Source organism: Eleutherodactylus coqui, chromosome 3, assembly GCF_035609145.1.
Source record: "Eleutherodactylus coqui strain aEleCoq1 chromosome 3, aEleCoq1.hap1, whole genome shotgun sequence".
In the NCBI taxonomy this organism is placed as follows: Eukaryota; Metazoa; Chordata; class Amphibia; order Anura; family Eleutherodactylidae; genus Eleutherodactylus; species Eleutherodactylus coqui.
Window position 1 is genome coordinate 260,895,751 of NC_089839.1, and position 16,071 is coordinate 260,911,821.

Here is a 16,071-nt window from a genome sequence, read left to right on the forward strand (position 1 = left end):
TGGGAGGGGCTTGCGATGTGTTGTGGAAGTTAGTAACATGGTGTGGAATGATGAATGGAGGAAGGCGGCGGAGGTGGTGAGTGCCGGCTGGGAGTTGTAGTACCCGGGGTAGTGGGCCATTCAGCAGCCTGATCTTTGGTGCTATAGTGAAGATTTTAACCCCTTGTTATCCTGCCTGTATATATCATTGATGTACTATGGGGAGCCGAGCTGGTTTAGCACTTTGGTGGGTGCAGTGCAAAGGTGTCTTAAAGGGGCCCTACAGTTTAGGGAGAAAATTCAGTCCCGGAACCAGAAGAGTTGCGGATATATTACCTGCACTTGTCCCTCCGATTCGCAGGTTTCGGATCTTGTTTTCTGCCAAGCTGATTGTCACAATTTCTAGACTACCTAATCTTCAACAGTGTTGGACTACCAATGCAGTTTACCTGTTCTCTGATTGGCTAGAGCTTTTCATCTGTTCATGACTGGCCAATCAGAGAGCAGTTCACAGCTACAAAACCGTTGCAGCCATCTTGGATGGGCCTGAGACTGGCAGATCGGAGGGGCGGCAAAGAAGAGCAACTGCAGGTGATGTAGTCTACTGCCCTCCGGTACCAGGGCAGAATTTTGTGCGGAAATTGGAGGGGCTTTAAAGGGGTTGTACAACTTAAAAAAAAAAAAATGGGCAAAGCATACAATAAAAAAAGAGGCAAGACTCGACTCCTCCTGGGAAACAGTAGAGCCGCTCCAGTGGTCATTCCAGGCTCTGTTGATGGCAGAAGACAGGTGAACACTGCAGCCAATCAGAAGTTGCAGTGCCACTGCCCATTTTCCTGTGCTCACATCCTAGGCGCCATGATGCCAGGAGTTTGTAATTGCCGTGGAATGTTTGTGCAGACTTTCTGCCCGTGGCTTTTTATCCCTGGATAGCCAGCAACGTGGACTAGGTTTGCAAAAATCTCGTCCACGCGCTGCGGCTAAGCCACGGCATGTCAATTCTTTCCCCGTTTCCGCGGCGGCCGCTCTCCTCTCTATGGGGAGAGATGGCCGGAGCAGAATACAGGCGGCTAAGCCACTCCAAAATCCGTGGCGAAGGGCCGTGGGTTTTGAAGCTGCATTTCTACCGTGGAAATGTTGCGGTATTTCCGTGCGGTATTTCTGTGGGATTTCGGTCCCGTGTGAGCCCAGCCTGAGTGTTCCTGAATTATTTTCTGCCCTTCCAAAAAACAATAAAACCTCATACTCCCCTGACCCCACATACTGTAGTGCCCACATGACACTGATGCTCCACCTCTCTGGATGTAGCTGCTCACCCCTTCCTTGATCTTCCTTCATTACAGCTACTCTGCTCCAATGCAAGCCAGCTCCTCCCCCTAAAACAGGTGCCATTCTTTATCTGGCCCAGACCGCCATGACGACGTCTCCTAGCCACAACTTGTCTCTGCACTCTCCTCATCCTGCCACCATAACCAATGCCCCACCACTATGACCAAATATGCTTACTATACACATCCTATTGATTTGTAAAGGGAAACAGTACCCTTGTCTCGACGACACTCCCCGCCCCCCCCCCCCCCCCCCCCCCCCCCCCCTGAGGTGTATTTAAAATACGCATAGCAGGGGAAAAAATGATGGGGATTTTTGCCATAGAAATCAATGGGACTTCAAAATGCACGTCACATACATGTCAAGCGCCTAAAAACCGAGAGTGTTTGTGTGTTTTATTTAAGCAGATTGTGCCGTGTATTTTATCACTTCCGCTGTGTGCTTATACCCTTAGACTACCGATGCATATTAATGTACAGTGTGCGTCAGAGAAGCAGTGCAGCCATCTTTGTTCGGGACCTGAACATTGCTTTAATTTACTTTTATTTAACTCCGCCCCCACAATTATGACTTGTTTCATCACCCGCTCTCTCACAGCTCCTGGTATCTGACCGTGCCGTGCATGCATCTTCCATGTTCCTCCCTGTCTCCTGTTCTTTGGTTCCCTTCAGAGGTGCAGGAGACAGGGGAGCAGTACGGAAGATGTAGGCACCGTGCCAGCAGGGCACCACGATCCGTGTGGTATAAGCAAGTAATAACTGCACGGGAGCAGCTGATTGAAGAAGTGCTGATGTCATGCGATACAAAGGGCCACAAGTGTGGAGGGCCCCCTATGGCTAAAATGGCCCTAGTAAATCTGCAGTCTAACAGAGATCTCGGTCTCCCATAGAGAGGGTCCCGGTGACATGGAATCCGGGGTGGCAAGATACCCGAAGAAACACTTATATGGAAAAAGCTTCAATGCAGGAAACAAACAGTTAATGCAGACAGAAGGGACATTACAGGACATAGGACACCTGTCCAGGTAGGTATAAATGTATACAGCCGTATAGGGGGTGGAGCTGGGACCCCAGTAATTCTAGTGTGTGTATGTATATATATATATATATGTGTGTGTGTGTGTGTGTGTATATAGATATAGCGCAAAACCTGTTTGTTTGTGTGGTATACAAATCCACAGTTCTGGTGCGATTTGGGTGAAATTTTGCCTGAGCGTTCTTAAACACCGGGGGATGAATACTGGCGGAATTGAAAATCAAAAACTTACCGACTTCCCCTGTAATTTCTGTTGCCAATAGTAACCAATCACAGCGCAGCTTTCATTTCTTATACTGCTGAGGTAAGATGAAAGTTGTGCTGTGATTGGTTGCTATTTCTTATACTGCTGAGGTAAAATGAAAGCTGCACTGTGATTGGTTGCTCTGGGTAACACAGATTTTCTTTCGGTCAGCTTCCATAACAGTGCGGTGCTGAGTCCATCTTTGTGTCCCACTTTGTATATTCCAGGACTGATATTCATAAAATCTCTGTGCACCGCATCGGTATATCGCCTAGTATATAATATACCCACACACAGGGTTATTACACGTGATGTTCCCAATATCAACCCTTCATAACTCCCATTTTTTGACACTCGGATGCAGAAATTTGATATCAATAGGAACAGAAACTCAAAAGGTTGTGACACAACATCAAAAATGTCACCACGTCAAAAGTGATCATTGTGGCCCCCTTTGTGACTCGACACACATGGAGCCTGTAGTCATGTTCCTGGCAGACATGTTGCCGCGTATCATGACTGACTGACTGATGTAATAGCCTCTGGGATGCCGCAGATCATACATGGTGGGTGGTGAGGGGGACATGTAGGCTCTAATACTCCCCCGGAAAAACATCACAAGGTGTAAGGTCTGGGGAACATGGAGGCCAAGGAAGAAGGTCACTAACGGCACCGCCTGCATGGCCAATCCATTTGTTTGGTAGTCGCCTGCTGAGTTCACTTCTAACTTCATTGGGAAGTGGTGGGTGCCCCGTCCTGTCGGAAGATGAAACGTGGGATTTCCTGTTCTGGCTGCGGCAGAAGCTATATCGGTAGCGTCCAGGTTCGAAATCCCCAGGATTGTTTCTTCACGGAGAAAGAGGGTACTGGGTGTAGCGCCAAACACATTCCCTTGGGGGAGTCGCGCATATAGTTCAAGTATACAGGGTTTTTTTTTTTACTCCCTGGACTCCCAGCAGAAATGCAGTCCTGAGCTCTCGCTCATGACCTGAAGGTTGTGAGTTCAATCCCTGCATGGTTCAGGTAGCCGGCTCAAGGTTGACTCGCATGAAGAACTCTGCCTCACTTTGTTCTCTGGTTTTTGGGCCGGTAACAACTGCAATCTACATCACAGACTTTTGCGCAGAGTCTTCCACACAGTCGGCGGAGGGACGTCCAATGCTCCTCCTCTTCTGACGGTGGATTTCTGAGGACTTGCTGTGATAGTTGCACGGACGCGCTCAGCTGTTTCCACGCTTACGGGTGGGCGGGCGAGTGATTCTCACTTACAGTTATAACCTTTTGCCTTAAATTTGGAGTACTACTAACAAACTGCGCCCGCTGGGTGGAGCATCAGCAAGCGTTTCTCGAAAATGACCTTGCAGAGTAATAACAGACTGGTAGATGTGAAAATCAAGGACACAAAACACTCTCCTGTCTTCATTGGCAGACATTTTGTCTCGTATTCCTTTCACAACAACTACGGCAGATTAAAACGCATTGGGCTCCGTTTAGCAAAACTGTCTTAACAGGAAGATTGTCCTTCTTGACCATAGCAACCAGTCACAGCGCAGCTTTCATTTTACCTCGGCAGCTTGAGAAATGAAAGCTTCACTGTGACTGGTTGCTATGGGCAACAAGGACATCTTAGGCCTCATGTGTACGGCACAGGGAGTCCTGTACGGAATCCAGCACTGTCCGCGGCCAGTGAGCCCTGCTTACCTGCATTTCCCCAACAGTGGCGTCTGTGCGGATCCCTCTACTTCCAGCTTTGCTGTACTGCGCATGGTCCTCACGGCTTGCCGTTGGACGCACACAGTACAGTTTTTTTTGTTTTTTTTTAAATCTCTGCCTTCCCGCAGATCGGTGGCAGATCCGTAGTGCCAGCTGCAGGTGTGCCGCGGATCAGTCGGCTTCGATTGACTTCAATGGAAGCTGTCCGTGCAGGATCCGCAAAAATGAAGCATGCTGCGATTTGTTTTTTGAACTAAAGGTCCGCAAATCAAATCTGCATGTTTTAATCCATTTGCCGATGCCTATGCATCCCTATGGGCAGCTTGATTTGCGGATCTCACATGCGGTTGACCCACACAGATTCTGCAAATCAAATTTGCCCGTAGACATTGGGCCTTACTATTACACAGTTTTGCTAAATGCGTCCATTGATATCAAATTTCTGTATCTGAGCGCCATTAAACGTGAGGTTTTCAAATCGGAAAGAGGATTTGGAATAACCCTGTATATTAAACACACCACTGATCAGCCATAACAGGAAGACTATGAACAGCCTTGGCGAGACTCGAATTGTGATGTCTAGACTACACTGTCTCAGAGCATCTCTACAATGGCAGACTGTGGGGTGTTCCTGGTGCCAAAAGTGGGCCAAGGAAGGGCAACAGGTGACGTAACAATAGGGTCATGGGCTCTTGTGGCTCTTTGGTGCACATGGGCAGGTAAGACTAGCCGTCTGGTCTGATAGAACAGAAGAGAAAGGCCGCCTGCACACGGGCGGAAATCCCGTGGCGGGATTTCCCGCGGGATTTCCGCCGCTGAAAGTCTGCATAGGAGTGCATTACAATACGCACTCCTATGCAGACGGCCGCGGTTTGGCCGCGCGAAATCTCGCGCGGCAAACAAACCGCGGCATGTCCTATTTTTGTGCGGGGCTCGCACTCACCCAGCCGCCGGCTACGGTCTGCGCATGCGCCGGCTGCGCGGCAGCCGGCACATGAAAGAGCCGGGGCCGCCAGGCACGGGTGAGTACGCGCTCGTCACTACAGGCTCTCGGGTCGGGTCCCGCGGCGAGAATTCTCGCCACCGGATCCGACCCGCTCGTCTGCAGGCGGCCTTATTGTAGGACAAATTGCTAAAAAAGTTACTGCCGGCTGTGATGGAAAAATGGCAGAACACGACGGGCATCACAGCTTGCAGCAAGTGGGGGGAAGGGGATGGGGTGGGGAGGGGGTCAGTCCTGTACTTTTGAGATGTACTACAGTGGCCTCCTCTTGGATCTTTTGCTCTGTCGTTGTGTAAGCTTTGGAGTGACAGTTCTCTTGTCATGTAGTCTTATTTTTCTTGTTGTTGCTTTAGTGACAGTGGAAGTGATCATTCCCCGAGCAGAGCTCCCTTGGGCCTGACCCTAGAAGATCTGGAGCAGCCCAGTCACAGTGCGCCCCAGGAGAGTGCGTCGAAGCAAAGGAACACCATGTTTCTGAGCGCCGCTGATTCCATCAGGACGGGTCGTGATAAGGTGTGAACATCTGAATTGGTTGTCTCAAAGTAAATCTAGACATTATGTAACTGAACACCTTGTCTCTGGAGGGAATCATCTTGTCTGCTAAAATACAGTAGTAGAATAAATTCTCTTGGTCCTTTTGTATGCTCTATGGTATCATGTGCAAGTCCTACGACCCAAGTATCAGCAGGTGATAACCTTTCTATAAGGCTTTGTTCAGATCTGCATTAAAGGAGTTTGCCCGGGAAAATACTATTGATGACGTATGCTCATGATATATCATCGATTGTTGATCGGCGGCGTCTGCCGCTCACAGCAACAGCCAATCAGCTGATTCGGTGCCTGCTGTCAGCACTGGAATACACAGGCGGGAGCAGAAGCAACTGCTCTGACTCCTGTGTAGTGGCTCGGTCTCATTTTAACTCAATCACAACTGTGCTCATACTTTCAAGCACCGACCACTACACAGGAGTCAGAGCAGCGGCTTCCACTCTCACCCCTTTGTAGTGTGGTGCTAATAGTGTGTACTCATCAGCTGATCGGCTGGGATTCCAAGCCACGGACCCAAACCATTCAACTATTGCTGACCTATCCTGAAACAATCGGTGCCCGACAGACCCCATTTTCTATATAGAGGTCTGTGGGGTTTCCATTATGCCATCCAGTATTTTCCTGGAGAAAATAGCATATCATCTTGCAATATTTTGTCTACGATTTTTGTACCGGATCTGTCCTGGAGGCTCTGACGCAGATATTAACAGAACCTAAAAGAGCAAATTAACTTTTTACTTGAATGTAATTGGTGTTTCCAGGTTGGAGAACCCAAGCTGCCATATACGAGTTCTATTCCATGTCGTGTTTTTTAACCCTTGCAAAATGCAGGCAGATCTCTGCTGAGTACAGCCGGCACCTGGACTGACTTGTATATGACAAGTCCACATGCCAGCTGCAATCAGCAGAGATCTGCCTACGTTTTGCAGGGGAGAAATGCTGCATGAAAAGGGAAATGTAGTCGTAGCAAATCAGAGCTCCAAATAAACTGCATTTCAGAGGATTATTCGTTTGCATGCGTAAAATAATTGATTTTATTCCTCTCTTTCCGTTGCAGGCAGGATCACTGAGGAGCGCTGACCAGGAGAAGAAGGAGTTGAGAAACAAACTCCTAACTCTTCAGGAGCAAAATGCAGCGTTGGTCTCGCAGAACCGCTCACTCAGGGACAGAATAGAATCTGTGCAGCTGGAGCTTACGAAGTGCAAAGTGAAGCCGTCGTCCAGACAGACTTCAGATGTAATTGTAACAGTACTATACTACTTCATTCTCTCTGGGTGGGGCAATCAAATTTATCGTGGTAATTAATAACAATTTACCAAATCGCTATTATCTGAACCCAGAATTTTGTCAGTTAGCGTGCATTTACACGGGCGAGTGAAATATTGGTCTGTGAAACTTGGACTGATATTGCACTTGCAAATCTGTGATTTTTTTATTTTTTATTTTTTAATTCAATTGCAATGCAAAAACTCATCACATCGCTGCACTTGTAAATTTCCACACACATGAAGTTGGAAGGTTTTACAGATCGTTGTTATCCAAGGTAAAAAAATATGGAAACACCGTACAAAATGCATGCCTTAAAATCGGTCCTTACATATCTTATGGAAATATATTTATAATCCCATGGTAACGTAAGTGGAGGTAATATGACACACATGCTGCCAGGTAGAAGTGAACATCTGCCTGAGCAACAAGGTTCCATTGGTCAGGGGTTTGAGCCACTCATCTGCTGTTACCAGCTGCTTCCCAAAACCACCCGGAGCAGGGCAAGAGGTGAAGTCAATACAAATATGTCAGAAAAGCTCTCAGCCAAGCAGGAGTCCAAAAAGGCAGCTCAGTGCTAATGATTAAACTCCCATGCATTTCATATGGTGTTTCCATATTTTTGTCCAATATGGCCTGTGATGTTGTCACCGTCGCAATATATATCATAGAATGGTAGAGTTGGAAGGGACCTCCAGGGTCATCGGGTCTAACCCCCTGCTCAGTGCAGGATTCACTATGGGATTTTAAGGCATGCATTTCGTACGGCGTTTCCATATTTTTGTCCATCCCCTGTATATAAATTGGGATACTATGCATGAGAATGTATCTTCTATTTACCTTGAATAACAATGATCTGTAAAAAGTTCAGAAATATATTCTCAACCCATCCCCCCCTTTCCCAAACAAAGTTTACTACCTTTTGTGTCCCCCCCTACTTCCTGGTCTGTAAGTTCTTGCACACAGGGCTCTCACTCCCACTGTTCAAGCCGTGTATCCATACTGTGGAATATGTTGGCGCTATATAAAGATGAACTGATTTGTTCCACATTTCAATAATAATCTTGTACCATAATTTGCTAATCTGTTTACATGAATTTCAATGTTTTTCAGGCCCATATTTCAGCTTTTGGATCTCGTCCATCCAGAATCACAGAGTTTCAGCATCAAATTGCAAGCTTGGAGGCAGAGTCTGAAGCACAAGAGCGTGCCCTGAGGTAGTAATTAAGTGGACCCCTAATTTGAGTATGGTTTATGACCAACACTACTGCTCATCTGGTAAAGACTTGGATTCTTCTTGGGTATGATGCCACAAGGTTTGCACCTGGATTTGGGGAGATTCTGCCATTCTTCTCTGCAGATCCTCTCAAGCTCCATTCTGCTTTCCATCAACCCTGTCCAGTTTCCCTGTCTCAGCCACTGATAAGCACCCCACAACATCATGCGCCACCACCATGCTTCACTATAGGGATGGTATTGGGCAGGTGATGAGCAGCGCCTGGTTTCCTGCAGACAGAATGAACTTTTTGTCCTCAATTCTAAGCAATCTTGGTATCATCAGTCCAGAGAATCTTGTTTTTCACAGTGAGAAACCTTTAACTTTTTTTTGGCAAACTGCAGATGGGCTTTCATATCTTTATTTTTTTTTTTTTAACTGAGGAGACGTTTCCTTCTACCCACTTTGCCATTAATGTGCTGCAGTGATGGTTGACCACCTGGAACTTTCTCCCATCTGCACACAGGATCTTTGGCGCTTAGCTAGAGTGACTGTTGAGTTCTTGGTTATCTCTTTTACCTATGTAAATGCAAAAGGTTTATTTTATCATGAAAAAGAAATGACAAATATTTTGAATCTGTTTTCACGTCATCATTATGGAACACTGAGTGCAGAATGATGGGGGGGGGGGGACTTGATTTTTTTTAATATCTCTCTTTCTATCCACTCCATAACAAATTGTAAAAAAAAAGTGAAAGGATGTGAAGACTTTCCAAATGCGTTGTATTTCCCATTATTTTAGCAAGTGTTCCTCCAAACCTGAGGTGTTAAAAGACAAAAGCTGGAAATAAACTAGGGACTACATCACTATGAGTATCAGTTACATTTTCAGTAGTACATGTTGTGAAGAAGAAAACAAGATCAGCACTTAAAGGGGTTGTCCAGCGTCGAAACGTTTTTTGTTTTTTTATTCAATAGGCCCCCCGTTCGGCGCGAGACAAACCCAATGCATGGGTTAAAAAAAAAACCCGTTTAGTACGTACCCGAATCCCCGCGCTGCGGCGACTTCTTCCTTACCTTAGCAAGATGGCCGCCGGGATCTTCACCCACGATGCACCGCAGGTCTTCTCCCATGGTGCACCGTGGGCTCTGTGCGGTCCATTGCCGATTCCAGCCTCCTGATTGGCTGGAATCGGCACACGTGACGGGGCGGAGCTACGAGGACCAGCTCTCTGGCACGAGCGGCCCCATTCACCAGGGAGAAGACCGGACTGCGCAAGCGCGTCTAATCGGGCGATTAGACGCTGAAATTAGACGGCACCATGGTGACGGGGACGCTAGCAACGGAACAGGTAAGTGAATAACTTCTGTATGGCTCATAATTAATGCACAATGTACATTACAAAGTGCATTAATATGGCCATACAGAAGTGCTGAACCCCACTTGCTTTCGCGGGACAACCCCTTTAAAGTAGATCAGCAAAATAAAGAAGCTCCTTCATTATTTATCGTCTTGAGTTGAACATCATTTTTTGAATCAGCAGTATCGAGCACGGCTGAACTTACGGTTGAGCTGCTGTGCCTGCATAATCACTGAAAAGGCCACAGCTCCTTTCTTGAGGTCCCAGAGAAAACCTTTTTTTCCCTTCATGTATGTACTGTATACATAACATCTTGTAACTTTTTTCCCCAGGATTGCTGAGGAAAAACTAGCTGAAAATCATCACAAAATGTCCGAAAAAGAGCACGTTTTACAAGAGTTCAGAGAGGAATTGAAACAGATGAAAATGGAGCTTTATGAATCAAATAAATTATGTAAAAGGTGAAGAGAAGTCTTAAGGCTGTTGTAAGAAAAAATAAGTCTTATGATAATGAACCCTTATTTTTTTTTTCAAAACTGTTATTGAAAAGTCGAGCTCTGAACTTTTTGGGTGTGTCCGCCCATTCCGTAAATCATGCAGATTTTCCTCAGCCAATTGCGTTTTACAGTACAAGTAACTTGGATGAGCGTACAGTGTAAATTGACCTGCGGTGCAGATTTTATAACCACAGCATATCAATTTATGTCGCTGGCTTTCACAGCGTATTTGACGCTTTTAAAAGGGGGGGGGGGGCGGAATCTGTGACAAAATTTGCATGTAATGGTGTATTTAGACGCAAAGATTATCACTCAAAAGATGGCTTTTGAGTGATCATATTTGCATAAACTACTACTTGGCACTAATGCCTATTAGTACCAATTAGTAATGTGTGAGCCGCCTGGAGCTGTATTCAGGGAACGGACCACCCGCTGTTCTCCAAATAAATTCCCTTTGTTCTGCCGGGGAGGGGGGGGGGGGGGGGGCTGACAGTGGAAACAATAATCAGTGCTCCCTGGGAAGAACACAGTGTGCGGTCTGTTTTATCAGCTGTTCTGCTGAACAATGGATTTCATGCTGAACTGAAAAGTGAAAGATGGGCACATTTACATGCAACTATTATTGCTTAAAAGATGGCCTTTGAGTGAATTTTGAGCGATAATCGTATCTAAATGGGCCTTAACACATGGACCCTCAATATAATCCGTAGTGAATTTTCCACTAAGGAAATTCTACAATTTGTGACCACAGCCTTATGGCCCCCGTGCTTCCTGCATTAATTTGACGTAATCTTGACATCACAACTATTTCCCATGGAGTAATCTACTCCACTAGCTATCTTTGCAAGAGATCTTCTATTTGCCCCATTTCCTCTCATCACATAATGATGATCCTTTCTCCGTGTGATCCAAACACTTACCAGCTTCTGTTACTATCGGTTTTGTTCAGATCATTTGAGTAGTTACATCAGTGGCTCTCAACATCCTTCCAGCATGCTCTGACGGCCTCAGGTCTTAACATTTGCTCAGATCCCAGTGAAATGGGCTCTAAGTCTCTATTGATGGATGCATATAATGCTTGCTGGCCCATACAAGATGGATTATTGAAAAAACATAATTACTGTATTTTGTTAGCTAAACTTTCTGTGCAGGCTAATGCACATATGGAGAAAAAACCGATTATTGATCCTGTTACTCAACACTTCAGCCACATTGAAAAAGATGAAGTATTGTAAAAGTTTCTTAAAATATGATGAGATTCAGATGTTAATACTCCAGGATTGTGGGGTGTACTTCTATAAGATTTAGAATCTTGCTATCAATGGATTTGTGCCGATATTTAAGGCTATCCTCTATCCACAGGATAAGGGATAACTTTAGGACTGCTGGAGATCCAAATATTGAGACCCCCTCACACCCCGAAGGTTCCCCGCATAATTGGATTGGCAGTCAAGCATGTGCACCGCCACTCCATTCATTTTATTAGGGCTGCTAGAGATAGCTGAGTTCAAGCACTCTATCTCTGGCAGCCACTTTGTAATGAATGGAGTGGCAGTGCGCACGCTCGACTTCTATTCCATTCATGCAGGCACCTTTTGAGATCCCAAAACTTGGGATTGGTGTTTGTCCCGGTGGTCAGATTTCCTTGAGCTTAAGGTTACTTTAAAACTTGGCACAACCCCTACTAAGGGACACTCTGATAAAAACATTTTTTTTTTCATCTCTGCCCCCCACCCTTCCACAACACACATACACATATTCCAGATTCCCTGTCACCCTCTGGGGGTCTCTGCTGTGTATTCCAGCCACGTACCTGCAGTGTAGCCCCCTTGTCAGCCGCCCTCTTGATGCTGAAAGATTTTGGTTTCACTTTCACATCTATCCCATGATACATCAGCATATACCATTTCTTTCTGTAGTGGGAGTAGGGAGGAGGGGGGCAATATAATTATCATAATCTCCTATGGCCTTCTAAATAAGCTACAGATCATAAGTAGAGGCAGATACTCGAGCGAGCATCTCTCTTCTTGAGTAACTGCGGGGGGGGGGGGGGGGGGAGAGAGAGATCTCTCTCTTTATCTCTCCCCTCCCCCACATTTGCTCGGACAAGTAATCTGTTACTCGAGAAGAGCGATGCTCGCTCGAGTATCTGCCTTAAACGAGCGTGCTCGCTCATCTCTAATCATAAGTATACAGTTAAGGCCCATTTACACGAAACAGTTGTCATTTGAACGAATGAACGACTCAACAACTCTTTTGCTTTCAAATCATGAGCGTTTACACGTAAAGACAATCGTTTGAAAGCCTCACCATTTCCCTGGTTAGCTAAAGTAAACACTGTATGTTGTTTGCTTTAGTGTGTGTGTATGCGAAGAATCTCCAGGTGCGAGGTTTTTAATTAATGCAAAGAAAGAGAAATTGTTTTCTGCAGCGGGAGTCATTTTGTTTAGCTGGGCAAACAATCACCCCTCCCCTGAAGTCATTTGAACAAATGGTATTTAAACCCAATGGCAAGCAAACGAACTAATGACTATTTTTAATGAAAGCTGAAACTTGTCGAGAAATGAGAAACGACACATGAATGAATAGTGCACGATGGCTTTGCGTTTACACGTAACAATTATCGCTCACTTTTACTTTTGAGCGATAATCATTGCGTGTAAATGGGCCTTTGGGAGGATGAGCTGTGATCTCCTCTATGATAGCTGTGTGACCCTTGCTGTGACTGACCTGAAACTGTTTACTTAAATTACTGGATTGGTGTCTTGCATATTTTGTGTGGTCAGCAACCCCGGAGTATAGAAAAAAGCTATGATAAAATTATTGTATTCAGGCGTTTGTAGTCTACTAAATGTCAACTTTTAGGACGTTGCCTTTAGAGTCAGTTGGTAACACAAATTTGTTATGTTAGGGCTGAAAAACAAAGAAACGAAGCGCTACTACACGCTGAAGAACTGACCCGAGCTTTCCAACAATACAAGAAGAACGTTGCTGAGAAGCTGGAAAAAGTAAGACGCCATATCTAACTCTCCTGCTTATAAAATCCAAGCCAAGAAGTAACTTCAGGTGCGCATTGTTTCCTTGTAGCTGAGGTCACGTAACATTTGTCTGGCACCATTTAAAGGCTGTTTACACGTGACAGTTGTGCAGTCTTGAAACTTGCTTCTACTGGAATGTGATTCAAGAAGAAACATTGTGCTCTCAGCCAATCACAACCATCGCGTTGGTTCAATGAGCGCTGCATTGATTGGCCAAGGGCAGCACTCACTGGCCAATCAGAGCCATTGTTTCCTGGAGGGGGGATTTATTAACGTTGCAACCAGGAAGTGATGTTCTATCGGTGGCCAAGGAGTGCAGGAAGCCCCGGCGGAGCTACGGAACTTCGCAGACCAGTGGGAGGAACCTGGACCGCAGCTGCTAGCTAAGTATTAATAATGCCTCCCCCGAAAATAAGACCCTGTGCCTTTTTTGTGGCAAAAATTTAATATAAGACATGGTCTTATTTTCGGGGAAACACAGTAAATGTCACATTACCGTACAATAAATATAAATCTATAATCCGAATTGCATTTCCTGCCCATTTACGTTATTGACATTTTCTCTAAGTACGGAGTTCTTGCCAGACATTTTTAGAGACCTCTCATCCTAATAAGAAATGTTTTGCCAGCTTTCTGTTGTTCTTATTGAAAGATTATTGTCTAATCTGTTTTAGGTTAAAATAGGAGATCAAATTAATACGAATCTTCAGGACTGTGAAAAACAGAAAGCGGAATTGCTGGAGAAGTGTAAAAACCTGGAGAATGAACTTGCAACCACCAGGGAGCATTTAAGGTGCAGCGTGCTTTCTGTGTATCGGTGGCCATGGGAAACATATAATAGAAAACCGCAGATCCTTTTCACTGTGATTTCGCTTTTTCCACATTAGAAACGTAATGTCTGAGCAGGCAGATGAGAAAGAGAAGCAGAAGAGTGTCGAGATGAAAAATCTGGAGCTCATTTCTCTCCTGACGCAGTCCAATCAGAGGGCTCTTAGACTGGAGAGGGATCTTGAAAATAAAGAGAACGATCTTAAAGACAACATGACTCTTCTGCATGAAAACAAAGTATTAAAAGAGCGACTTGCTGAGGTGGTGAACCAGAACCAACTAAAGCACTGTGGTTCAGAGTCAGTGGATATAAAGTCTATGTTGCATGTAAAGGTGAGTCATGATCAGACATTTATTCCCTATCCTGTGAATAGTGGACAAACCTCTTCAATGGGAAAACCTCTAACATCTTCATACACATTTTTGACTTGCCTAAGGAGGTATGTTGTTTCTATAGAGGAACAATCTTCTTTATTCTTAGAGGTACAACAAGACTGGATGAGTAAAAATCCAACCTGTTTGATTTAGGTTTTTTCCCCCAAAGTCTCTTAACAAGGTACGATCAGACTAAAGTACTTTATCTGGCAGCCACTTCTCCTGATATTCGCCATACGTATGCACACTCAGCCAAGCATTTTTGATCAATAATCGTTGTGTGCTTTTTTTACAATGCAAGGTGATCACTCAAATGTTGAGCGATCACCTTGCGCTCCGAGCGGGGAATGCAAAAGACAAGCGGGGCCGCTTGTCTTCTGCATCCAGCTGTTTCCCGCTCGGAGCGCCTGGCTGTTATACAGCCGAGCGCTCTGAGCAGGGGATGAAGAATACAGCTGGACAGCTGTGTTCTTCATACCCCGCCTGTCTTCATCAGGAATTCAGTATCAGCTGTATCCTGCTGTGAATTCCTGATAACTGATTGCTGATCTTTCAGCATGTTAAAAGATCAGTGATGGCTTAACAAAAACGGCACGATGTCAGTTGCTCAAGAGATGGCTTTGAGCGATTTTTGAGCGAAAATCGTTGTGTCTAAAAGGGCCTTAAGATGAGGGAATAAGCCATTGTCTGACACCTCTAATAGCAACTTATCTCCTTTAAGAACAAAAGTTAGGAGCTCCTCCTGACTGTGTACTTATGGTCTGTAGCTTATTTAGGGGAATATAGAAGGTAATGACAGTGTCTTCCTAGCAGGCCGAGTTGGTACAGGCTGTAGCCTGTAATGTTGTGCTGATGTATTATAGGATTTCTAGCACAGCATAGCGAAAGAGATGGTACCTGATAAGTATTAGATAGGAAGCTGCACTGCATGGATCACTGCAATATACATAAGAGACCTCCAGAGTGTGACAGGTGAGGGGTGCATGGATGGAATTTTTTTTTTTCCGGTGCAGTAGTCTTACAAATGAAGACGAAAGGTCTAATTCTTCCCCTTCTCAATGAATTGCCACTTTTAGCCGGCAAAGGTTACTTAATATGATCTTTTGTGTGTTATTACAGAATGACTTTTCAGATCTTGAACTCCTAAGAAATAATGTGTTGGAAAATATAAACAAGTTAGATCCTGATGACAGCAGATCACTTATCAGAGAACTGAGGTCTGTATGAAACTGTCTAGCACTAATATCAGAGTGCTGCGGTTGAATATATTAGAGACGTGTGTGTGTGTGTGTGTGTATATACCGTATATACCGGCGTATAAGGCGACGGGGCGTATAAGACGACCCCCCCCCCAACTTTCACCTTATACGCCGGGAATACAGCGGAGCAAAAAAAAAAAATCATTACTCCTCTTCCCCGGCGTTCTGCGGCACTGCTGCAGGATGTCGCTCCCTCCTGGTCCCCGGAAGAGCATTGCTTTCTGGACGCTGAAGGCACGTGTGTTTTAGCCAATCACAGCCATTCAATGATGTCATTGAATGGCTGTGATTGGCTGACAGCGTGTGTTAGCCAATCACAGTATTAGCTTTCTGGAGGTGGGGATTTCAAGCCCCGCATTCAGAAAGCAATGCTCTGCT

General features: G+C 45.3%; 1 protein-coding gene across 1 annotated transcript in view; it reads left to right on the forward strand.

The window, feature by feature from the left end:
* Nucleotides 1-3: 3 nt before the first annotated feature.
* The window catches only part of CCDC18 (coiled-coil domain containing 18), a 69,573-nt gene continuing 53,505 nt past the window's right edge, over nt 4-16,071 (forward strand). Inside the window, exons 1-10 of the mRNA XM_066597360.1 lie at nt 4-76; nt 2,198-2,332; nt 5,657-5,816; nt 6,910-7,089; nt 8,233-8,336; nt 10,029-10,157; nt 13,105-13,201; nt 13,906-14,024; nt 14,119-14,392; nt 15,554-15,651. Coding sequence (XP_066453457.1) covers nt 2,214-2,332; nt 5,657-5,816; nt 6,910-7,089; nt 8,233-8,336; nt 10,029-10,157; nt 13,105-13,201; nt 13,906-14,024; nt 14,119-14,392; nt 15,554-15,651 — 1,280 coding nt within the window. The 5' untranslated portion in view covers nt 4-76; nt 2,198-2,213. The remainder of the gene's footprint in view (nt 77-2,197; nt 2,333-5,656; nt 5,817-6,909; nt 7,090-8,232; nt 8,337-10,028; nt 10,158-13,104; nt 13,202-13,905; nt 14,025-14,118; nt 14,393-15,553; nt 15,652-16,071) is intronic.